The sequence below is a fragment of the Hypanus sabinus genome, chromosome 22 (assembly GCF_030144855.1).
Source record: "Hypanus sabinus isolate sHypSab1 chromosome 22, sHypSab1.hap1, whole genome shotgun sequence".
Lineage (NCBI taxonomy): Eukaryota > Metazoa > Chordata > Chondrichthyes > Myliobatiformes > Dasyatidae > Hypanus > Hypanus sabinus.
The window spans coordinates 22,221,299-22,241,869 of NC_082727.1; the positions used below are offsets into that span (position 1 = coordinate 22,221,299).

The 20,571-nt window shown below is 44.2% G+C and overlaps 1 protein-coding gene across 1 annotated transcript in view; it reads left to right on the top strand.

The window, feature by feature from the left end:
- The window catches only part of LOC132379428 (inorganic pyrophosphatase-like), a 45,851-nt gene that overhangs the window by 24,512 nt on the left and 768 nt on the right, over nucleotides 1-20,571 (top strand). The window contains exons 9-10 of the mRNA XM_059947283.1: nucleotides 10,662-10,731; nucleotides 19,815-19,854. Of these exons, the coding sequence (XP_059803266.1) occupies nucleotides 10,662-10,731; nucleotides 19,815-19,854 (110 nt within the window). The remainder of the gene's footprint in view (nucleotides 1-10,661; nucleotides 10,732-19,814; nucleotides 19,855-20,571) is intronic.

The window sequence follows — 20,571 nt, forward strand, 5'->3', positions numbered from 1 at the left end:
GGAATTGCTCAAGGAATATAAAGAATGTAAAAGGAATCTTAAGAAAGAGATTAGAAAAGCTAAAAGAAGATACGAGTTTGGTTTGGCAAATAAGGTGAAAGTAAATCCGAAAGGTTTCTACAGTTATATTAAAAGCAAGAGGATAGTGAGGGATAAAATTGGCCCCTTAGAGAATCAGAGTGGTCAGCTATGTGTGGAACCGAAGGAGATGGGAGAGATTTTGAATGATTTCTTCTCTTCGGTGTTCACTAAGGAGAAGGATATTGAATTGTCTGAGGTGTGGGAAACAAGTAAGGAAGTTATGGAACCTATGACAATTAAAGAGGTGGAGGTACTGGCGCTTTTAAGAAATTTAAAAGTGGATAAATCTCCGGGTCCTGACAGGATATTCCCCAGGACCTTGAGGGAAGTTTGTGTAGAAATAGCAAGAGCTCTGACGGAGATCTTTAATATGTCATTAGAAATGGGGATTGTGCCGGAGGATTGGCGTATTGCTCATGTGGTTCCATTGTTTAAAAAGGGTTCTAGAAGGAAGCCTAGCAATTATAGACCTGTCAGTTTGACATCAGTGGTGGGTAAATTAATGGAAAGTATTCTTAGAGATAGTATTTATAATTATCTGGATAGACGGGATCTGATTAGAAGTAGCCAGCATGGATTTGTGCGTGGTAGGTCATGTTTGACAAACCTTATTGAATTTTTTGAAGAAGTTACGAGGAATGTTGACGAGGGTAAGGCAGTGGATGTAGTCTATATGTACTTCAGCAAAGCCTTTGACAAAGTTCCACATGGAAGGTTAGTTAAGAAGGTTCAGTCGTTAGGTATTAATGCTGGAGTAATAAAATGGATTCAACAGTGGCTAGGTGGGAGATGCCAGAGAGTAGTGGTGGATAATTGTTTATCGGGATGGAGGCCGGTGACTAGCGGGGTGCCTCAGGGATCTGTTTTGGGCCCAATGTTGTTTGTAATATACATAAATGATCTGGATGATGGGGTGGTAAATTGGATTAGTAAGTATGCCGATGATACTAAGGTAGGAGGTGTTGTGGATAATGAGGTGGATTTTCAAAGCTTGCAGGGAGATTTATGCCGGTTAGAAGAATGGGCTGAATGTTGGCAGATGGAGTTTAATGCTGAGAAGTGTGAGGTTCTACATTTTGGCAGGAATAATCCAAATAGAACATACAGAGTAAATGGTAGGGCATTGAGGAATGCAGAGGAACAGAGAGATCTAGGAATAACTGTGCATAGTTCCCTGAAAGTGGAGTCTCATGTAGATAGGGTGGTGAAGAGGGCTTTTGGAACGCTGGCCTTTATAAATCAAAGCATTGAGTACAGAAGTTGGGATGTAATGCTAAAGTTGTACAAGGCATTGGTAAGGCCAAATTTGGAATATTGTGTGCAGTTCTGGTCACCAAATTATAGGAAAGATATCAATAAATTAGAGAGAGTGCAGAGATGATTTACTAGGATGTTACCTGGGTTTCAGCAATTAAGTTACAGAGAAAGGTTGAACAAGTTAGGTCTCTATTCATTGGAGCGTAGAAGGTTGAGGGGGGATTTGATCGAGGTATTTAAAATTTTGAGAGGGATAGATAGAGTTGACGTGAACAGGCTGTTTCCATTGAGAGTAGGGGAGATTCAAACTAGAGGACATGATTTGAGAGTTAGGGGGCAGAAGTTTAAGGGAAACACGAGGGGGGTATTTCTTTACTCAAAGAGTGATAGCTGTGTGGAATGAGCTTCCTGTAGAAGTAGTAGAGGCCAGTTCAGTTGTGTCATTTAAGGTAAAATTGGATAGGTATATGGACAGGAAAGTAGTGGAGGGTTATGGACTGAGTGCGGGTAGGTGGGACTAGGTGAGATCAAGAGTTCAGCACGGACTAGGAGGGCCGAGATGGCCTGTTTCCGTGCTGTGATTGTTATATGGTTATATTATATATGGTTATTTTAGCACGTCCTGGTATCAATGCCAAAAATTAAGACCAGAAGTTGATTCGAAGGTCGAGGCCTGATGGCCAAAGCCCTGAATCCACTGGAGTCCAAAGATTGCTGTCCTGGGGTTGCAGGACTGTGTGTGGGTGGAAAGAAGAATCTGGCTTGTTTTGCTGTTGTTGTTTTATTGTTTATTGTGTTCTGTGTTGTTCTGCTGACTATTGTGTTGTAATGTGTGGTGACACATATGGGCTGCCTCCAGCACATCCTTGGATGTGTTGTTAACACACATTATGCATTTCATCATATGTTTGTGTACATGTGATGTATAAATCTGAATCTGAAAATAATGTAGGAGTTGTGAGTTGCTGAGCTGGAAGTTGTGAATGGCAGGTCAGTCGTGTTCTCCGCCTCCAGCAAGGGGGGAGGGAGGGAAAAAACTAAATCTTAATTAGTGGGATTTCACTGATGTCACCTTACGAACCCTAACCCGTGCATTTTTGGAACGTGGCAGGAAGCCAAAGCACCCATTGAAACCCACACAGTCACGGGGAGAACGTACAAACTCCTGGATGATGGCAGAATTGAACCTGGATCACTGGTGCTATAATAGTGTTACACAAACTGTTGTTACCATGCCACCCCTAAGTGCATGTGGAAGGCACGTTCGCAAACATTTATATGCAGTAAAGTAATTAAGATAAATGCTGGGACCGGGTGTGAGTGTAGGGAAGTCCTGCCCCATCTGTATGTGGTATTGATGAGACAATACCCAAAGGCATTATGGTAATGTGCATTTAGCAAGTTAATCTGTAAAGGACTGGCACATTACACGAACTCAGTGATAGCACTACTATTTGCAGACCATAGAAGATACTGGTAAACCGTTTTTCAGACTAGAGGTCTGCTGTTAAAGTGTTGGGACCTTAGTTTTGATCCCTATATTAATAACCTGAACTTGGGTATACCTGCAAGATGTAATTTCTAAATTTGCCCATGGCTATATGATGAACTAAGGAGAGGATTGTGATAGACTGTAGCTAGATGGTGGAATGGGCAGATAAATGGTATCAAGTGTATTGATATTTCAGTGGAACAAAGGAAATTACAGTGGTATGAGAGAGGAACTGGCTCAAGTTGATTGGAAAAGTAAGCTAAATGGAGGGACGGTAGAGCAGAATTGGATGAAATTCCTACAAAAAGTAAGGAAAGTGCAGGAAAAATATATGCCAAGAAAAAAGAAAATCATGAATGGAAAAATGGCACAAATGTGGCTAACGAGAGAGGTAAGGCTAAAATAAAAGCAAAAGAGACAGTGTACAAGGAAGCAAAAATTAGCTGGGAAACTGAGGACTGGACGACTTTTAAAAACTTACAGAAGGAAACTAAGAAAGTCATTAGGAAAGAAAAGATGAATTATGAAAGAAAGTTGGCAATTAACATAAAAAAGGATACTAAGAGTTTTTTAAATATATGAAGAGTAAAAGAGTGAAACTGGTAGATATAGGACTGATTAAAAATGATGCTGGAGAAATTTATAATGGGTAACAGAGAGATGGCAGAGGAACTAAATGAGTATTTTGCATCAGACTTCACAGTGAAAGACATTAGCAACATGTCTGATAGCCAGAGGTCTCAGGGAATAGAACTAGGTACAGTCAAGATTACTAGAGAGAAAGTACTTGGGAAGCTAAATGGACTAAGATAGATAAGTCTCCCGGACCAGATGAGGTGCTCCCATGGGTTCTGAAGGAGGTGGCTTTGGAGATTGTGGAGGCATTAGAAATAATCTTCTAGGAATCAATAGACTCTGGCATGGTTCCAGAGTACTGTAATGTCACAAATGTAGTTCCACTGTTTAAGAAAGGAGGAAGGCAGCAAAAAGAAAATTACAGACCTATTAGTCTGACATCAGTAGTTGGAAAGTTATTGGAGTTGATCCTCAAGGACAAGATTATGAAATACCTCGAGATGCATGACAAGATAGGCCCAAGCCAGCATGGTTTCATAAAGGGAAGATCCTGCCTCACCAACCTATTGGAATTTTTTGAGGTAATCTCAAGTAAGATTGACAAGGGAGAGGCTGTGGATGTTGTGTTTTTGGATTTACAAAAGGCCTTCAATAAGGTGCCGCATAAGAGGCACCTTAATAAGATGAGAGCCCATGGAATTACAAGAAAGATATCGGAACGGGTGGAGCATTGACTGACAGGCAGAAAGCAAAGGGCAGGAATAAAGGGATCCTATTCTGGTTGGTTGTCAGGGGTCGGTGTTGGGGCTGCTTTTTACACTGTATATCGATGATTTAGATTATAGACTATAGTTGCAGAAGTAGACCATTCGGCCCTTCGAGCCTGCACCGCCATTTTGAGATTATGGCTGATCAACTACTATCAATACCCGGTTCCTGCCTTGTCCCCATATCCCTTGATTCCCCTATCCATAAGATACTTATCTAGCTCCTTCTTGAAAACATCCAGAGAATTGGCCTCCACTGCCTTCTGAGGCAGTGCATTTCAGACCCCCACAACTCTCTGGGAGAAGTTTTTCCTTAACTCTTGTCCTAAATGACCTACCCCTTATTCTCAAACCATGCCCTCTGGTACTGGACTCTGGAACATATTTCCTGCCTCTATCTTGTCCAATCCCTTAATAATCTTATATGTTTCAATCAGATCCCCTCTCAATCTCCTTAATTCTAGCGTGTACAAGCCCAGTCTCTCTCACCTCTCTGCGAAAGACAGTCCAGACATCCCGAAAATTAACCTCGTGAATCTACGCTGCACTTCCTCTATAGCCAGGATGTCCGTCCTTAACCCTGGAGACCAAAACTGTACACAATACTCCAGGTGTGGTCTCACCAGGGCCCTGTACAAATGCAAGAGGATTTCCTTGCTCTTGTACTCAATTCCCTTTGTAATAAAGGCTAACATTCCATTAGCCTTCTTCACTGCCTGCTGCACTTGCTCATTCACCTTCAGTGACTGATGAACAAGGACTCCTAGATCTCTTTGTATTTCTCCCTTACCTAACTCTACACCGTTCAGATAATAATCTGCCTTCCTGTTCTTACTCCCAAAGTAGATAACCTCACACTTATTCACATTAAACGTCATCTGCCAAGTATCTGTCCACTCACCCAGCCTATCCAAGTCACCCTGAATTCTCCTAACATCCTCATCACATGTGACACTGCCACCCAGCTTAGTATCATCAGCAAATTTGCTGATGTTATTTTCAATGCCTTCATCCAAATCGTTGACGTAAATTGTAAACAGCTGTGGTCCTAATACTGAGCCCTGTGGCACCACACTAGTCACCACCTGCCATTCCGAGAAACACCCATTCACCGCTACCCTTTGCTTTCTATCTGCCAACCAGTTTTCTATCCATGTCAATGTCTTCCCCCCGATGCCCTGAGCTTTGATTTTACCCACCAATCTCCTATGTGGGACCTTATCAAATGCCTTCTGAAAATCGAGGTACACTACATCCACTGGATCTCCCCCGTCTAACTTCCTGGTTACATCCTCGCAAAACTCCAACAGATTAGTCACGCATGATTTACTCTTGGTAAATCCATGCTGGCTCGGCCCAATCCTATCACTGCTATCTAGATATGCCACTATTTCATCCTTAATAATGGACTCCAGCATGTTCCCCACCAACGATGTCAGGCTGACAGGTCGATAGTTCCCTGTTTTCTCCCTCCTTCCTTTCTTAAAAAGTGGGATAATATTAGCCATTCTCCAATCCTCAGGAACTGATCCTGAATCTAAGGAACATTGGAAAATGATTACCAATGCATCCGCAATTTTCAGAGCCACCTCCTTTAGTACCCTAGGATGCAGACCATCTGGACCTGGGGATTTGTCAGCCTTCAGTCCCATCAGTCTTCTCATCACCGTTTCCTTCCTAATGTCAATCTGTTTCATTTCCTCTGTTACCCTATGTCCTTGGCCATCCAAACATCTGGGAATTGCTTGTGTCTTCCTTAGTGAAAACAGATCTAAAGTACTCATTAAATTCTTCTGCCACTTCTCTGTTTCCCATAACAATTTCACCCAATTCATTCTTCAAGGGCCCTTTTGCTATCTTCCTTTATATTCCTGGCTAGCTTGCGTTTGTGCCTCATTTTTTCTCCCCATATTGTCTTTTTAGTTAAGTTCTGTTGTTCCTTAAAAACTTCCCAATCATCTGTCCTCCCACTCACCTTAGCTCTGTCATACTTCCTTTTTTTTTAATGCTATGCAATCTCTGACTTCCTTTGTCAACCACTGTGGCCCCCCCCCCCTTTAAATCCTTCCTTCTCTGGGGGATGAACTGATTTTGCACCTTGTGCATTATTCCCAAGAATATCTGCCATTGCTGTTCCACTGTCTTTTCTGCTCGGCTATCCGTCCAGTCAACTTTGGCTAGCTCCTCCCTCGTGGCTCCATAGTTTCCCCTGTTCAACTGCAACACCGACACCTCTGAGCTGCCCTTATCCTTCTCAAATTGCAGATAAAAACTTATCATATTATGATCACTACCTCCTAATGGCTCCTTTACTGCAAGATAGCTTATCAAATCCTGTTCATTAAATCCAGAATAGTCTTGTCCCTTGTCGGCTCTCATACAAGCTGTTCCAAGAATGCACTCTACAAACTCCCTATCCTGTGGTCCAGCACCAACCTGATTCTCCCAGTTCACCTGCATGTTGAAATCCCCCATAACTACTGCAACATTACCTTTGCCACATGCCAATGTTAACTCCCTATTCAACTTGCACCCAATATCCATGCTACTGTTTGGTGGCCTGTAGACACCACCCATTTGGGTCCTTTTGACCTTACTGTTCTTCAATTCTATCCACACAGACTCTACTTCTCCTGACCCTATGTCCCTCCTTGCAAAGGACTGAATCTCATTCCTCACCAACAGGGCCACCCCACCCCCTCTGCCCACATTTCTATCCCTATGATAGCACGTATACCCTTGTACATTCATTTCCCAGGTCTGATCTCCCTGCAGCCATGTTTCTGTTATCCCAACAATATTATAGTTACCCATTCGCACCTGAGCTTCAAGCTCATCCGTCTTATTTCTGACACTTTGTGCATTCAGATATAGAATTTTTAGCCCATTTCTCCTCTGTTTGAATCGCTGCCTATTGTGCTTAACCCAGCTCCCCGAACTCCCATCGGGCTATATGCCCCTAGAATTTTGTTGTCCTTCCTAAATTTACTTATTCTTTCAACACATTTAACTCCATGTTCCATCAGACCATCCCTCTGTACATGTGTCCTCCTTATCACTTGTTTCGCCTCGCCTTTCTCTACTACACACTTAATTTTCCAGAACCATGTAGTCCCCACCTGTCCTTTATTCTTCCTCTCGCTATCCTCTCTCACATTCTGGATCATTCTGGATCCCCGCCCCCTGCAAATTTAGTTTAACCCCCCCCAAGAAGCACTAGCAAACTTCCCTGCAAGAATGTTAGTACCGCTCCAGTTCAGGTGTAAACCGTCTCTTCGGAACAGATCCCACCTTCCCTGGAACAGAGCCCAATTATCTACAAACCTGAAGCCCTTCCTCCTGCACCATCCTCTCAGCCACGTATTAATCTTTATAATCTTTCTGTTCCTTGCCTCACTCAGACGTGGCACAGGTAGCAATCCTGAGATTGTTACCCTGGAGGTCCTGCTCTTCAGCTTCGCACCTAACTCCCTGAACTCCCTACGCAGGACCCCCTCACTCATCCTACCCACGTCATTGGTCCCTACATGGACCACGACATCTGGATTCTTGCCCTCCCTCTCGAGAATAACCTGCACCCGATCTGAGATGTCTCAGACCCCGGCACCAGGGAAGCAACATACCATCTAAGACTCCCGATCTTCCCCACAAAATCTCCTATCCACCCCCCTGACTATAGAATCTCCTATCACTCCCGCTCTTTTCTCTTCCCTCCTCCCATTCCTAGTCGAGGGTCCAACCTCAGTGCCAGAGACAGGACCACTGCAACTTGTTCCTGGTAGGTCATCCCCACCAACAGTATCCAAAACAGCATACTTATTGTTGATGGGAACGGCCACAGGGGTGCTCCACTCTCTCTGTCTGCTCCCCCTGCCTCTCTTGACTGTCACCCATGTGCTTACCTCCTGATAACTCTTACCTATCTCTGCCTCTGCCTCCCGAATGATCCATAGTTCATCCAGCTCCTGCTCCAATTCCCTAACTCGGTCTGATAGGAGCTGCAGCTGGATGCATCAATTGCAGGTGTGGTCATCAGGGACAACTGTGTTGACCCTGACCTCCCACATACTGCATACGGAGCACACCACTGCTCTAACTGTCTCCCCCATTACCTGATCCTCGATTAGTCAGAATAAATGAAAAACGGGCTTCTTGCCGAAGTCCTCTTGCGCCGATTATGGATTAAATGGTTTTGTGGCTAAATTTGCGGATGACACCAAGATAGGTGGAGGAGCAGGAAGTGTTGAAGAAATGGAAAGGTTGCAGAGAGTCTTGGTCAGTTTAGGAGAGTGGGCAAAGAAATGGCAGATGAGATACAATGTTGAGAAATGTACAGTTGTACATTTTGGAAGAAGAAACAATCAGGCAGATTATTTAGATGGGGAGAAAATTCAAAAATCGAAAGTGCAAGGGGACTTGGGGGTCCTCGTGCAGGATACCCCAAAGGTTAACCACCAGGTTGGATTGGCAGTAAGGAAAGCGAATGCTATGTTGGCATTCATTTCAAGAGGAATAGTGTATAAGAGTGAGGAGGTGTTGATGAGGCTCTATGGGGCACTGGTGAGACCTCAATTGGAATACTGTGTGCATTTTTGGGCCCCCTATCTTAGAAGGGATGTACAGATGTTGGAGAGAGTTCAGAGAAGATTTACGAGGATGTTTCTTGAAATGCAGGGGCTAACATATGAGGAGTGTTTGTCGGCTCTTGGACTGTATTCATTATAGAAGAATGAGAGGTGATCTCATAGAAACATTTCATATGTTGAAAGGGTTGGATAGAGTAAATGTGGAAAGGCTGTTTCCCTTGGTGGGTGAGTCGTGGACAAGAGGCCACAGTCTTAGAATTAGAGGGTACCCATTTAAAACAGATGAGAAATTTTTTTAACCAGAGGGTCGTGGATTTATGGAATTCATTGCCACATACAGCTGTGGAGGCCGAATCATTGAGGGTGTTTAAGGAGGAGATTGGTAGGTATTGAGGGATACGGGGAAAAAGCCGGAAATTGGAACTAGACGGGAGAATAGTTTAGCTCATGGTGGAGTGGCGGAGCAGACTCGATGGGCTGAATGGCCTACTTCTGCTCCTTTGTCTAGTGATCTTGTGAAATGGCCAATCTAGTTTAATGTGGAGAAAGTTAAATATTACACTTTATTTCTCCCTCTTCTGTTTACCAATGCTAAGAAAAGGGTTTTTTTTTCCTAAAATGTTTGAGGAAAAAGACCTGGGAGTTTGTGAGAACATTTCATTGAAGTTGGTAGGGCAGGTTAAGAAAGTGGTTTGGAAAGTGTGTAATTCTGGGCTTTGTCAAAAGGCATATATAAAATGTGTGGGGAGGGCACGTTAGTCTTTGCAGAACACTGCTCTGTCCACAACCTGGGTATTATATTTGATTCTGGTCTTTACATTGTAACAAGGGTACAAAGGCAATAGGGAGGGTCCAGAAATTATTTATGAGAATGGTACATCTTGGAGGGTTAGCTGAGAGGCTGCACGCCACCCAACGGGCCACAGGGCCCAGAGCATGGGGTGACGGACTGCGTTCCACCCAACGCAGAGTTCGTTTTCTCTTTAAGGCCAAGGGGTGATTTGATGAAGAGTACGTAAAATGATGTGTCCAGATGGAGCGGGAGTTTGCTGCTTTTTGCAGAGGAATAAGGGCAAGAATTGATTTGTATAATTGTAAAGGGAAAGAAAGCCACGGGGAACATAGAGTGCATTATAGATGTGCCGGAGATTGTCTCCTGTGGCCTTCAAGGCAGAACTGGATAATGCATGAAGAAAATTAATTTCATAATCCATCTCTATCAGATTGATAGATCAATCTTATCCACCCATCTTTGTCCTATCTTTACAAATTTTCTTTGAGTTTATAGATCCTTGAATGTGGCAATACTTGATTAATTTGCTTAGGAAGGCATAAGGGATGTTGTTTTTTATTGTGTACTGAATACAAGAGCAGAGGTTGTCCCCCAACTTTATAGAACCTCCGTTTCATCTCAGCTGGAGTACTCTGTGCAGTTCTGCTCACCGTGCTGTGGGAAGGCTGGAGGTTCACTGGGCTGTTGCCTGGCATGGAGCAGTTCAGCTATGAGGATAGAGTGGAGAAGCTAGGTGTGGTTTCTCTGAAATGGAGGATTAAGCTGTATAATATTGAGTGTTATGGCTAGAGTAGTCTGCAAAATAAATTTTCCCTTTATCAGAGGTGAATAAAGCTAGAGGAAATAAGGGTAAGAAATTTAGAGGGGATCTTTGCCGTCCAGAAAGTGGTGAGTACTTGGACTGTACTGCCCAAGAGTCAGTGATTGTATTTGAGAAGTGTCTAGACAAACACTTGAATTTTCTAAGCTTAGAAGGCTATGGGTGAAGTGCTGGAAAATGGGATCGATACAGATTCAGCCTACTGGTCAGCATGTATGTGGTGGGGCTGAATTGTGAGTGACTGCTGTAAACTTTGTTCTGCTTACCAGATTCTCATTTCTCTTCCTAGTACAAACACAACTGTATCTGGAAGTCCCTTCATGTGTTCTGAAACAGATGCTACTGCTCGTATAGAAAATGTAAGTATACTGTTCAAAGCGATAATCTCCTGTTTGCTCTTGGATGTATACTGTTGAGAGGTACCTTGTAAACCCTATTGTATTGTATCCCTGTATCTCTGCCTCTTTACCTCCCTCTGCAACTGGTTATTTAGGAGACTAGTCAGTACAGATCTGAAATAACACTTCCTTCCGCGCTGACAATCAAGGCAAGCACACCTCAAGCATGTGTGCTTAACCTGTTACTCTACTCTCAGTCCTCAGTGAGGGATCAGCAATGAAAAGAGAAGGCAGCTTCAAGTTCCTGAGTGTTGACATCTGTGAAGATTTGTTCTGGACCTAACATAATAGCCTTCTTTGTTATTGCATCAATATTTCATTATAAATCTGAGGAGATTTGGTATGTCACCAAAAATTATGGCAAATTTCCATGGATGAGCCATGGAGATCATTCTGACTGATCACATCACCTTCCAGTATTGAGGCACCAATGCACAGGCTCAGAAAAATGCTGTGGATAGTTGTAAGTTCCATCATAGACACAAGCATTTCCAGCATCAGGGACATTTTCAAAAGGCAATGCCCCATAAAGGCAGCAGCCATCATAAGGACCCTTCACCATCCAGTACATGACCGCTTCTCTTTCCCTACTTACACACTCGATTCCCCTTAAATATTTCACCTTTTCCTTCACCCCATAATTTCAGCCAAACTCAGTGGAAAAGGCCAATCTATATCCCTCATAATTTTGTATACCTCCATCAAATCTCCACTAATTCTCATGTGGTACAGATAATAAATGTCCTAATCTATTCAAACTTCAGGTCCACAAGTCCCAGTAATAACATTGCAAATCTCTGTACTTTCAGTTGTATTAATCTTCCTTATAGGTAGGTGACCAGAACTGCACTTTTCACCAATACTTATACAATTTCAACATGCCAGTTCCTGCACTCAGTACTTAGATTTATGAAGACCAGTGTTTCAAAACCTTTCTAAACGACCATCTTCTCGTGACATCACTTTCACAGAACTGTGAATCTGTTCCCAGATCCCTTTGTTCTATTGCACAGGGAATGGGTATGGACTGTAAGTCCTACCCTAGTTTATACATTATTATCCTGGTCTTGATATAGATGACAAAAAAACAACAGACCCAGCACCAGTCCCTGCATCAGACCACTAATCACAGGCCTCCAGTCAGAGAGGCAACCATTACTACCACTCTCTGGCTTCTCCCACGAAGCCAATGGCCAATTCAGTTTACTTCTTCAACTGGATTGCCAGAGTGACTGAACTTTCTTGACCAACTTCCCATATCAGATCTTGTCAAAGGCCTTGCTAAAGTCCACGTAGGCAAAATCCACTGCCTTTATCAACTTTCCTGGTAACTTCCTCAAAAAAATATTAGATTGGTTAGACATGACCTACTATGTAAAAAGCTATGTTGCCTATCCCTAATCAGTCTCTATCAATCCAAATACTTGTATATATGCTTCCTTATAATACCTTCCAATAATTTATCCACTACTGATGTCAGACTCACTGGCCTATAATTTCCTGGCTTTGACCTTTTTTTGAATGACGGGGCAACGTTAATTAACCTCCGATCCTCTGGCACCTCACCTGTGGTTAAGGACATTTTAAATACTTCTACCTGGGTCCCTGCAATTTCTGTACTAGCCTCCCACAAGGTCCAAGGGTACAACTTAATCAAGCCCTGGTGACTTATCCACTGTAATTTGCCTCTGTTCTATTCACTTTGTGTCCATTTCCTGAGTAAATATAGATGCAAAAAATCCATTTAAGATCTTCCCGTCTCTTTTACCTTCATGCATAAAATGAACATGCTGATCTTCAAGTGGATCAATTTTGCAATTCTTTTGCTTTTAATATACCTGTGGAAACTCTTAGGATTCTTCTTTAGTGTGTCTGCTGGAGAAACCCCATGCCCATTAGCCCTCCTGATTTCCATTGTAAGTGTTCTCTTGTATTTCTTATACTCAAGTACCTCATTTGTTCCTAGCTGTCCATACCCATAGTACACCACCTCCTCCTTAGCCAGGGCCTCAATATCCCTCGAAAACCAAGGTTCCTAAACCTGTTATCCTTGCCTTCTTTTCTGACAGGAACATACAAGCTCGGTATTCTCAGAATTTCAGTTTTGAAGGCCTCCCACTTACCACACACACCTTTGTCGGAAAGCAACCTATCCCACTGCACACTTGTCAGGCCCTTTCTGATACCCGAGGACCAGTCCTATCCTCCATAAATATTGAAATTATATGGTATTTATAATTACCTCAAAACTAATGATCACTACATACAAAGTGTATGTTAAACTATATTATCTTACAGTTTCTGGCCTCACTAACACTTAGCTTGGGTAGCAATCCTGAGATCACCACCCTGGATGTCCTATTCTCTAACTTAGCACCTAATTCCCTGAACACACTCCGCAGGACATCATCACCTTTCCTGCCTGTGTCATTGTTAGCGATGTGAACCACAACCTCTGATTGCTGAACATCCTGCTTAATGCTACAGACTCAATCTGAGATGTCTCTGACCATGGCACCTGGAAGGCAACAAATCATTTGGGAATCTCAGTATTGCCCACAGAAACTCTTCCTTGTTCCCCCATCACTACTGCTTCCCTCCTCTTCTCCCTTCCCTTGTGATTCAGCCTCAATGCCAGAGAACTGACCTGTTGCTTTCCTCTGCTCGGTCACCCTTAATAATAGCCAAAGTGATGTACTCGCTATTGATGTACTAGCTGCCTATTACCTGCCCGTCTCCTGACGATCATGCAGTTACCTGTGTCATGCACTTTATGTGTAACTACCTCCCTGTATACTTTCAATCAGCCTTCCAAATGATCCAGAGTTCATCCAGCTTCAGCTCTCTAACGCGGTCTGTAAGAAGCTGTAGCTGGATGCAGTTCCCTGTAGTATGTACTGCCATAAAACATCAATCTCATGATGTATGTTAGTGACAATAAACCTAACTATGAATGTACCCAATGCAGAACAAGAGGCAGCTATTTGACATTTCAGTCAGAAGGTTTTGACATGAAAGGCCAGCACATATTGTGCAGTGTCAGTGAAGATCACTCAACATTGCTTCAGATTTAGTTATGGAGTGGAAATCACTGATGGAGCAACCGAAGATCAGGCCCAAAATAGTGTCTTGATGAACTTTAACAGTATCCTAGGGTTCAAATACGGTATGTACCTTCGGTAACCAACTTTTGTAAGAGGAATAAACTCACCTGGGCAAGTTTCTTTACATTGACTTCAATCTTAATAGTGTTCTCTCATGCTAAGTACATAGGATGCCTTTCACCTTTTGAAGTTCAGCTATTTCACACACATCTTGACATCAAGATGGTATTGACTTAAGTGTGGTTATAAAGTTGTAAAGCTGAAATTTGTGAGAATCAATAATTCTCTTCAGAATCAAATTTATGACAGAAGTGATCGGAACCTCAGGAGGTGGTGGAGACAAATGATCTTCTTGCCATTTCTAGATAACAATGATTATAAATATCAAACCATACCTTTAGTACTTGCATGTTTGGCTTCTCTAACACAGGTTTGAGATGTTAATGAAATTTCTGTGTAATTGTCCAACATCGCTTACAACGGGAAGTGGCTGACTATGGAGATTTATCCAATTGACCTGAGGAATGCTTAGTCATTTTAACACTCATTGCTGTTGTGCATTCATATAGTCTTGAGTTGCAGCTTCAAAATAGTGCTTTGTGGCGACCCACTAACCAGCGCACTCGAACCGGCTCACAAAGTGGCGCGCGCTGGCATTGAGGCCGGTTCCAAAAAGGGCGCCAAGTCTGCTTCACCAACAAGGGGAAAAGCCCGTGCGCGGGACGGGACTGTAAATACAGTATTCCCGCCCGGGGAGGGCGGGATCAGGAAGGCTTTAAAGCGAGGCCGCGAAGTTTGAATAAATCTCTTTTGCAACTGCAGTTCACCGACTCCATGTCGTTATTGCAGCGCTGCGTGTAGCACACCGCTACAATTGGTGACTCTGACGGCCCAAACAATATTTGGGCCGAAGATGAACGACGCCACATCTGTTCATGCAGTTTCGTTAAAACTGTCAAGCAAAATTTTGGACACTGCGATCTCACCTATGGTTCCAGCAAGCAGAAGCCCAGTTCCACATTCAGCAGATAACCTCGGATGCCACACGTTACTACTACGTGGTGAGCTCCCTGGACCAGGAAACAGCGGCCCAGGTTGAGGAGTTCATACAGTCACCCCCAGTGGATGGCAAATACACAGAATTCAAAGCCCTGCTCATAAGGACTTTAGGGCTCTCACGGTGCGAGCGAGCTGCCCGCTTACAGCAACCGGATGGTTTGGGGGACAGGCCACCGTCGGCTTTGATGAACGAGATGCTCTCCCTGGCCGGAGGTCACAAGCCCTGCCTCATGTTTGAGCAGGCATTCCTGGAGCAGCTGCCTGAAGACATACGCCTGCTGCTGTCCGACGCGGATTTCAGCGACCCCCAGAAAGTGGTGGCCCGGGCGCACGTGCTGTGGAAAGCCAAGAAGGAGAGTGGGGTGTCCGTCGCACAGATCACCAGGGCACGCTCCCAGCAGCAAACCAGACCAGGCCCAGCCACAGAGCCTGCTAACCCCAGAGGCAGGGGTGAGGAGGCCAATGAACGGTGGTGCTTCTACCACCAGCGGGGGTGTCACCGCATTCACGGACCACAAACCTCTTACCTTTGCGTTCACGAAAGCATCAGACCCCTGGTCGTCCCGCCAGCACCGCCATCTGTCCTATATCTCCGAATACATGACGGATGTCCGGCATGTCTCATGAAAGGACAATGTCGTGGCGGACGCACTCTCCCGCCCTAACATCCAAGCCCTGTCCCAGGGGGTAGACTATGAAGCACTGGCGGAGGCGCAGCAGGCAGATGAGGAGATCCATAGCTACAGGTCTGCAGTCTCCAGTTTGCAGCTCCAGGGCCTCCCCGTAGGCTCAGGTGAGAGGACCCTACTCTGATGTCGCCACTGGCCAACCCCGCCCTGTCGTTCCGGCAGCTTGGTGGCGGCGCATTTTCGACTCCATCCACAACTTAGCGCACCCCTCCATCAGGACAACCGTCTGGATGGTGGCCAACAGGTTCATTTGGCACGGACTCCGCAAGCAGGTCAGTGAATGGGCCGAAACGTGCATGCACTGCCAGACAGCCAAGGTGCAGCGGCACACCAAAGCTCTGCCGCAGCAATTCCACCCCACCTACCGGCGTTTCGACCACATTCATGTGGATATCATGGGCCCCTGCCAGTGTCACGAGGAGCGCGGCACCTCCTGACTATTGTGGACCGGTTCACAAGATGGCCAGAGGCGGTCCCGCTCACCGACACCACCTCTGAATCTTGTGCCTGGGCACTGATTGCCACCTGGGTATCTCACTTTGGTGTACCGGCCCACATTACCTCTGACAGAGGCGCCCAGTTCACCTCCAGCCTGTGGTCAGCTATAGCCAGCCTTATGGGGACACAGCTGCACCACACCACTGCCTACCACCCACAGTCGAACGGCCTAGTGGAGCGTTTCCACCGTCACCTGAAGTTGGATCTCATGGCCCGCCTCAAGGGGCCTAACTGGATGGACGAGCTTTCCTGGGTCCTGCTTGGAATCCGCACAACGCCCAAAGAAGTTCTGAACGCCTCGTCGGCCGAGTTGGTGTAAAGTGCACCCCTGCTCGTCCTAGGAGAGTTCATACCAGTCCCAAGGGGGCAAGAGGAAGAACCCGCAGCAGTCCTGGGCAGACTACGCAAGAGGCTCGGTAACCTAGCCCCCATACCCACTTAACAGCATGGGCAGAACCCGACCTGCGTACCCAAAGACCTGCAAAACTGTAAGTTCATTATTGTACGACAAGGCGGACATCAGGCACCGCTACAGCAGCCCTACAAGGGGCCGTTTACAGTGATTCAGAAACAACGGGTCCACATTTGTACCGGACATTGGGGGGAAAGAGGAGGTTTTCACGGTGGACCGACTCAAACCAGCCCATGTGGACTTGGCGCAGCCGGAAGAGATTCCGGCACTGCAGCGCAGAGGCAGACCTCCCAAACAGAGTCCGACCCAGACTGTGGACATTGGGTGTATCGCTGGTTCTGGGGGGGGTTATGTGGCGACCCACTTCCCAGCGCACTCGAACCGGCTCACAAAGTGGCGCACGCCGGCATTGAGGCCGGTCCTAAAAGGGGCGCCAAGTCTGCTTCACCAGCAAGGGAAAAGCCCGTGCGCGGGATGGGACTGTGAATATGCACCCCCTACAGCATTCCCGCCTGGGGAGGGCAGGATCAGGAAGGCTTTATAGCGAGGCCGCGAAGTTTAAATAAATTTCTTTTGCAACTGCAGCTCACCGACTCCGTGTCGTTATTACAGCGCTGCGTGTAGCACACCGCTACAGCTTCACTTTTAAATGTGCTGCTCTTGGCAGACTATAGTTTGATTAGAATCGATTGTTCATTGAGACGATATGAATCATCCTTTCGAATTGTATTATGGACACCTCAGTAGTCCACTAGAGTTGGAGAACAAATACATAGGGAAGTCGTAGATAAGAATGATTAAGATAATGAAAGGCATGTACATTACAACATCAAATGCATTGCTTTGTGTCAATGATCAACTCAGTCTGAGGATAGCACTGTTTCTAGCACCAACATAGCATGCCCACAACTCACTAACCCTATCCAAATGTCCCCTTATTGACAACCCAGTTGATAATTACCGGTGCTGTGAAGCAATTGAGCTAACTGCTACACTACTATGATAGGTTTTTAAAGTAGGTGACTTCCATCTTATTGACTGGGACTGTCATACTGCAAAGGGTCCAGAATTAAATGCGTCCAGAAAAGTTTTCTCAATTAATGTGTAGATGGCCCTACTAGGGATGGAGCAACACTTCGCTTAGTGGTAGAACATTTGTAGAACTGAGACCTTATTACTATTAGCTTTCACATAACTATGGGAAAAGATAGTACTGGTGCAGAAGTTCTAGATCGAGGCAAGGAAAATTTTGACACATTTGATAGGAACTTGCAAAGTTTGATGGGCTATCCCACTTTTTTTAAAAACTTCCCACTGCTACATGTTTTTTTTGCCTGCAAGCAACCTCTCCCATTCAACCTTTGCAAGCTCCTATCTAATGCCTTAAACTTTCCATGTCCCCAATTAGAAACTTAATTTGTGGACCATCTTTTTCTATACAAGAGCTTTCCTACGGACACTTCAGCTTGTATTATTTATCTGTAGATTGAGTGTTGCCCCCTCTTTTGTACAGCCATGTACATATTATTTGAAAAAAAAGCCTGGACACATTTAATAAATTCTACCTATTGAAACTATGGCAGTCCAGTCAACGTAAGAGGATTTGAAATTGCATATTACCTTAACCTTATTCTTACAGATTTATGATCTTCCTGCATGATAGTTCCTTTAATACCTGTTGAATATTGCATTTCCAGCTAAGGATAGTTCCACCCTCGCTGGTCAATCCCTTACTATCTAAGAGTGAACATGATATTCTGCCTAATAAAAAATGCAATCCTCCCCTTACCTCCACCTCTTTCATGTTATAGCATGTGTGTACCCTGCAACATCTAGTTGACAACCTACCCCGTTCCTCAACAATGTTTCCAGTATGGCTGGAATATCCCAGTCTCATCTTTCAATCCATGCCCTGAGTTCCCCTGCCTTACCTGATGCTCTTGTGCAGTTTATCAGTCATTCCTTGCCCCCTATCCTGTCTACAGAACTTGGTCACTTTAACATTTGTACTTCCCTCAACTATCCCATCTCTCACCTGCATACCAGCCTAGTTTAATCCCTCCTAAGTAACACCTGCGAATCTCCCCAACAAGGTATTGGTTCGGATGCACTAGAGGTGAACCCAATGATCCATATACCTAAAGCCCTCCCTCCAGTACCTGCTCTTTAGCTTCACGTATAATTGAACTATCTTCTGTTCCTTGTCTCATTGTCTTGTGGCATGGAGAGTAATCCTGAGATTGCAACCCTAGAGGCTCTACAGAACTTTCTTTTAGGGCCTCATCTCTCTTCCTGCCCGTATGTTTGGATTAAGAAAGGATTTCATGACATGCCAGTTTTATTAAACTTGATTCTGGTACCAGACTGCACCATGACATTTAGCTGTTCACCCTCTCTTTTCAGAGTTCTGTGCTTAGTCAGACATCAGGAAGGCAACGCACCATTCCAGAGTTCCACTTGCAGTCATAGAAATTCCCTGTTGCTGTCCTGGACTTTGCCCTGCCCTGCTTTGTATCCTTCCTCACTACCACAAACAGTATGCAATTTGGTATTTTTGTTTAAGGAAATAACCACAGGAGATTCCTGTGCCACTTGCCTGCCTCTCCTGTTTGTCAGCTATTTATGTGCCTGATCCTTTGAGATACACATTTTTCATTGAACTGTCTGTCCCTTGCCATCTACAATTCCTTAATCTAGCTATCCTTGCCTTTCACCCTTACAGAAACACATTGGGCCTGAAGTCTCATTTCCCACCCACAAGCATCCTTTTCAGGGTCATGTCTTGTTCTATTGAAATCAGTTATCCTGCAAATTCATGTTAAATCTGGAGCATCCTTATCCCCCTTCATAACCGTCTTGAAACTTAATTTGGGACACTCCCCAAATTGCTCACCCATTTCCACTTCCACTTCTCCTCTACTAGCATCATCTCCCAAAACGGGGCTGGGGGAGATTTAATATTTAGAATTCAAGAAGGCTTTTGATTATGAAAAACTTCAAGTTGCAAGATCAGTATTTAAGACAAACAGCAGAAGAGCAAGTAGAAGGGAAGTGGGGTGTAACCATTGTTTTATTTGATATTGCCACAATTTGAAACAAACTACCTGAAAGGAAGCAATGTTTATTATTTTCAAAGGGTAACTACATTCACACTACACAGATTTGGGTGGAACAATATGTGAGTTATGATAGTTCTTTCAAAGACCAAGTGGCAGTTGTTTATCTTGTTCTGTTACATGTTGTGGGACTCTTGATTAAGATTTCTGTACTTATTTCATGCAGTTACCAGAATGTGGATCAGGTGATTCGGCGTCAGTGGATGGTAAGTGTTAACTGAATTCTGTCAAAATAGTTGGCTTCAGCTTGAACTTTCTACAGTGCACTCCTGGCAAATTGAGCAACTATTAGAAACATTAAAATCCTAAAATCTGCATAATTTTTAATTTGCCAGATCAAGAATAAATTCACTTATGGTCGCAGGTAAAACTTCACATGCTATTACTGATTCAAGAGATAGGGCATTATTTGTAGAGAGAGGAGCATTAAGATTTGCTGAAAATTGAGGTGAAATATCTTGCTCTATGCATGGATGATTTCTGACATTTTAGATCTCTTTATAGATTTGTATTTTATTTCCAGTATTTTACTTATGTATTTTCTTTAATGCTGGGCATATCAGAATCGGGCTTATATCACTGTCTGATCAGATGTGGCATTGTTGGTCAAGTCAGCAATTTGTTGCCCATTCTTAAATGTCCTCGCCTGTCCACTTGAAGGCAGTTCAGAAAGTTTATATATACACAAACCTAAATATGGAAGTTGCACTCAGGCCATATTAGGTAAGGACAGATTTTCAGAAATGGGCAACTTTCAACTATGCAACCATTAATTCTTGATGCAGTTCTGCAGTGATGCTTGGTTTGAGGTTGTTAATGTTAAAAATGAGCCAGGAAATTTCAGGTGAGAAAGTCATTAGAGGGATGGGATCTACCTGCATTTTAAAAGGACTGATTAGGGATAATCAGCAAAACTTTTTGCA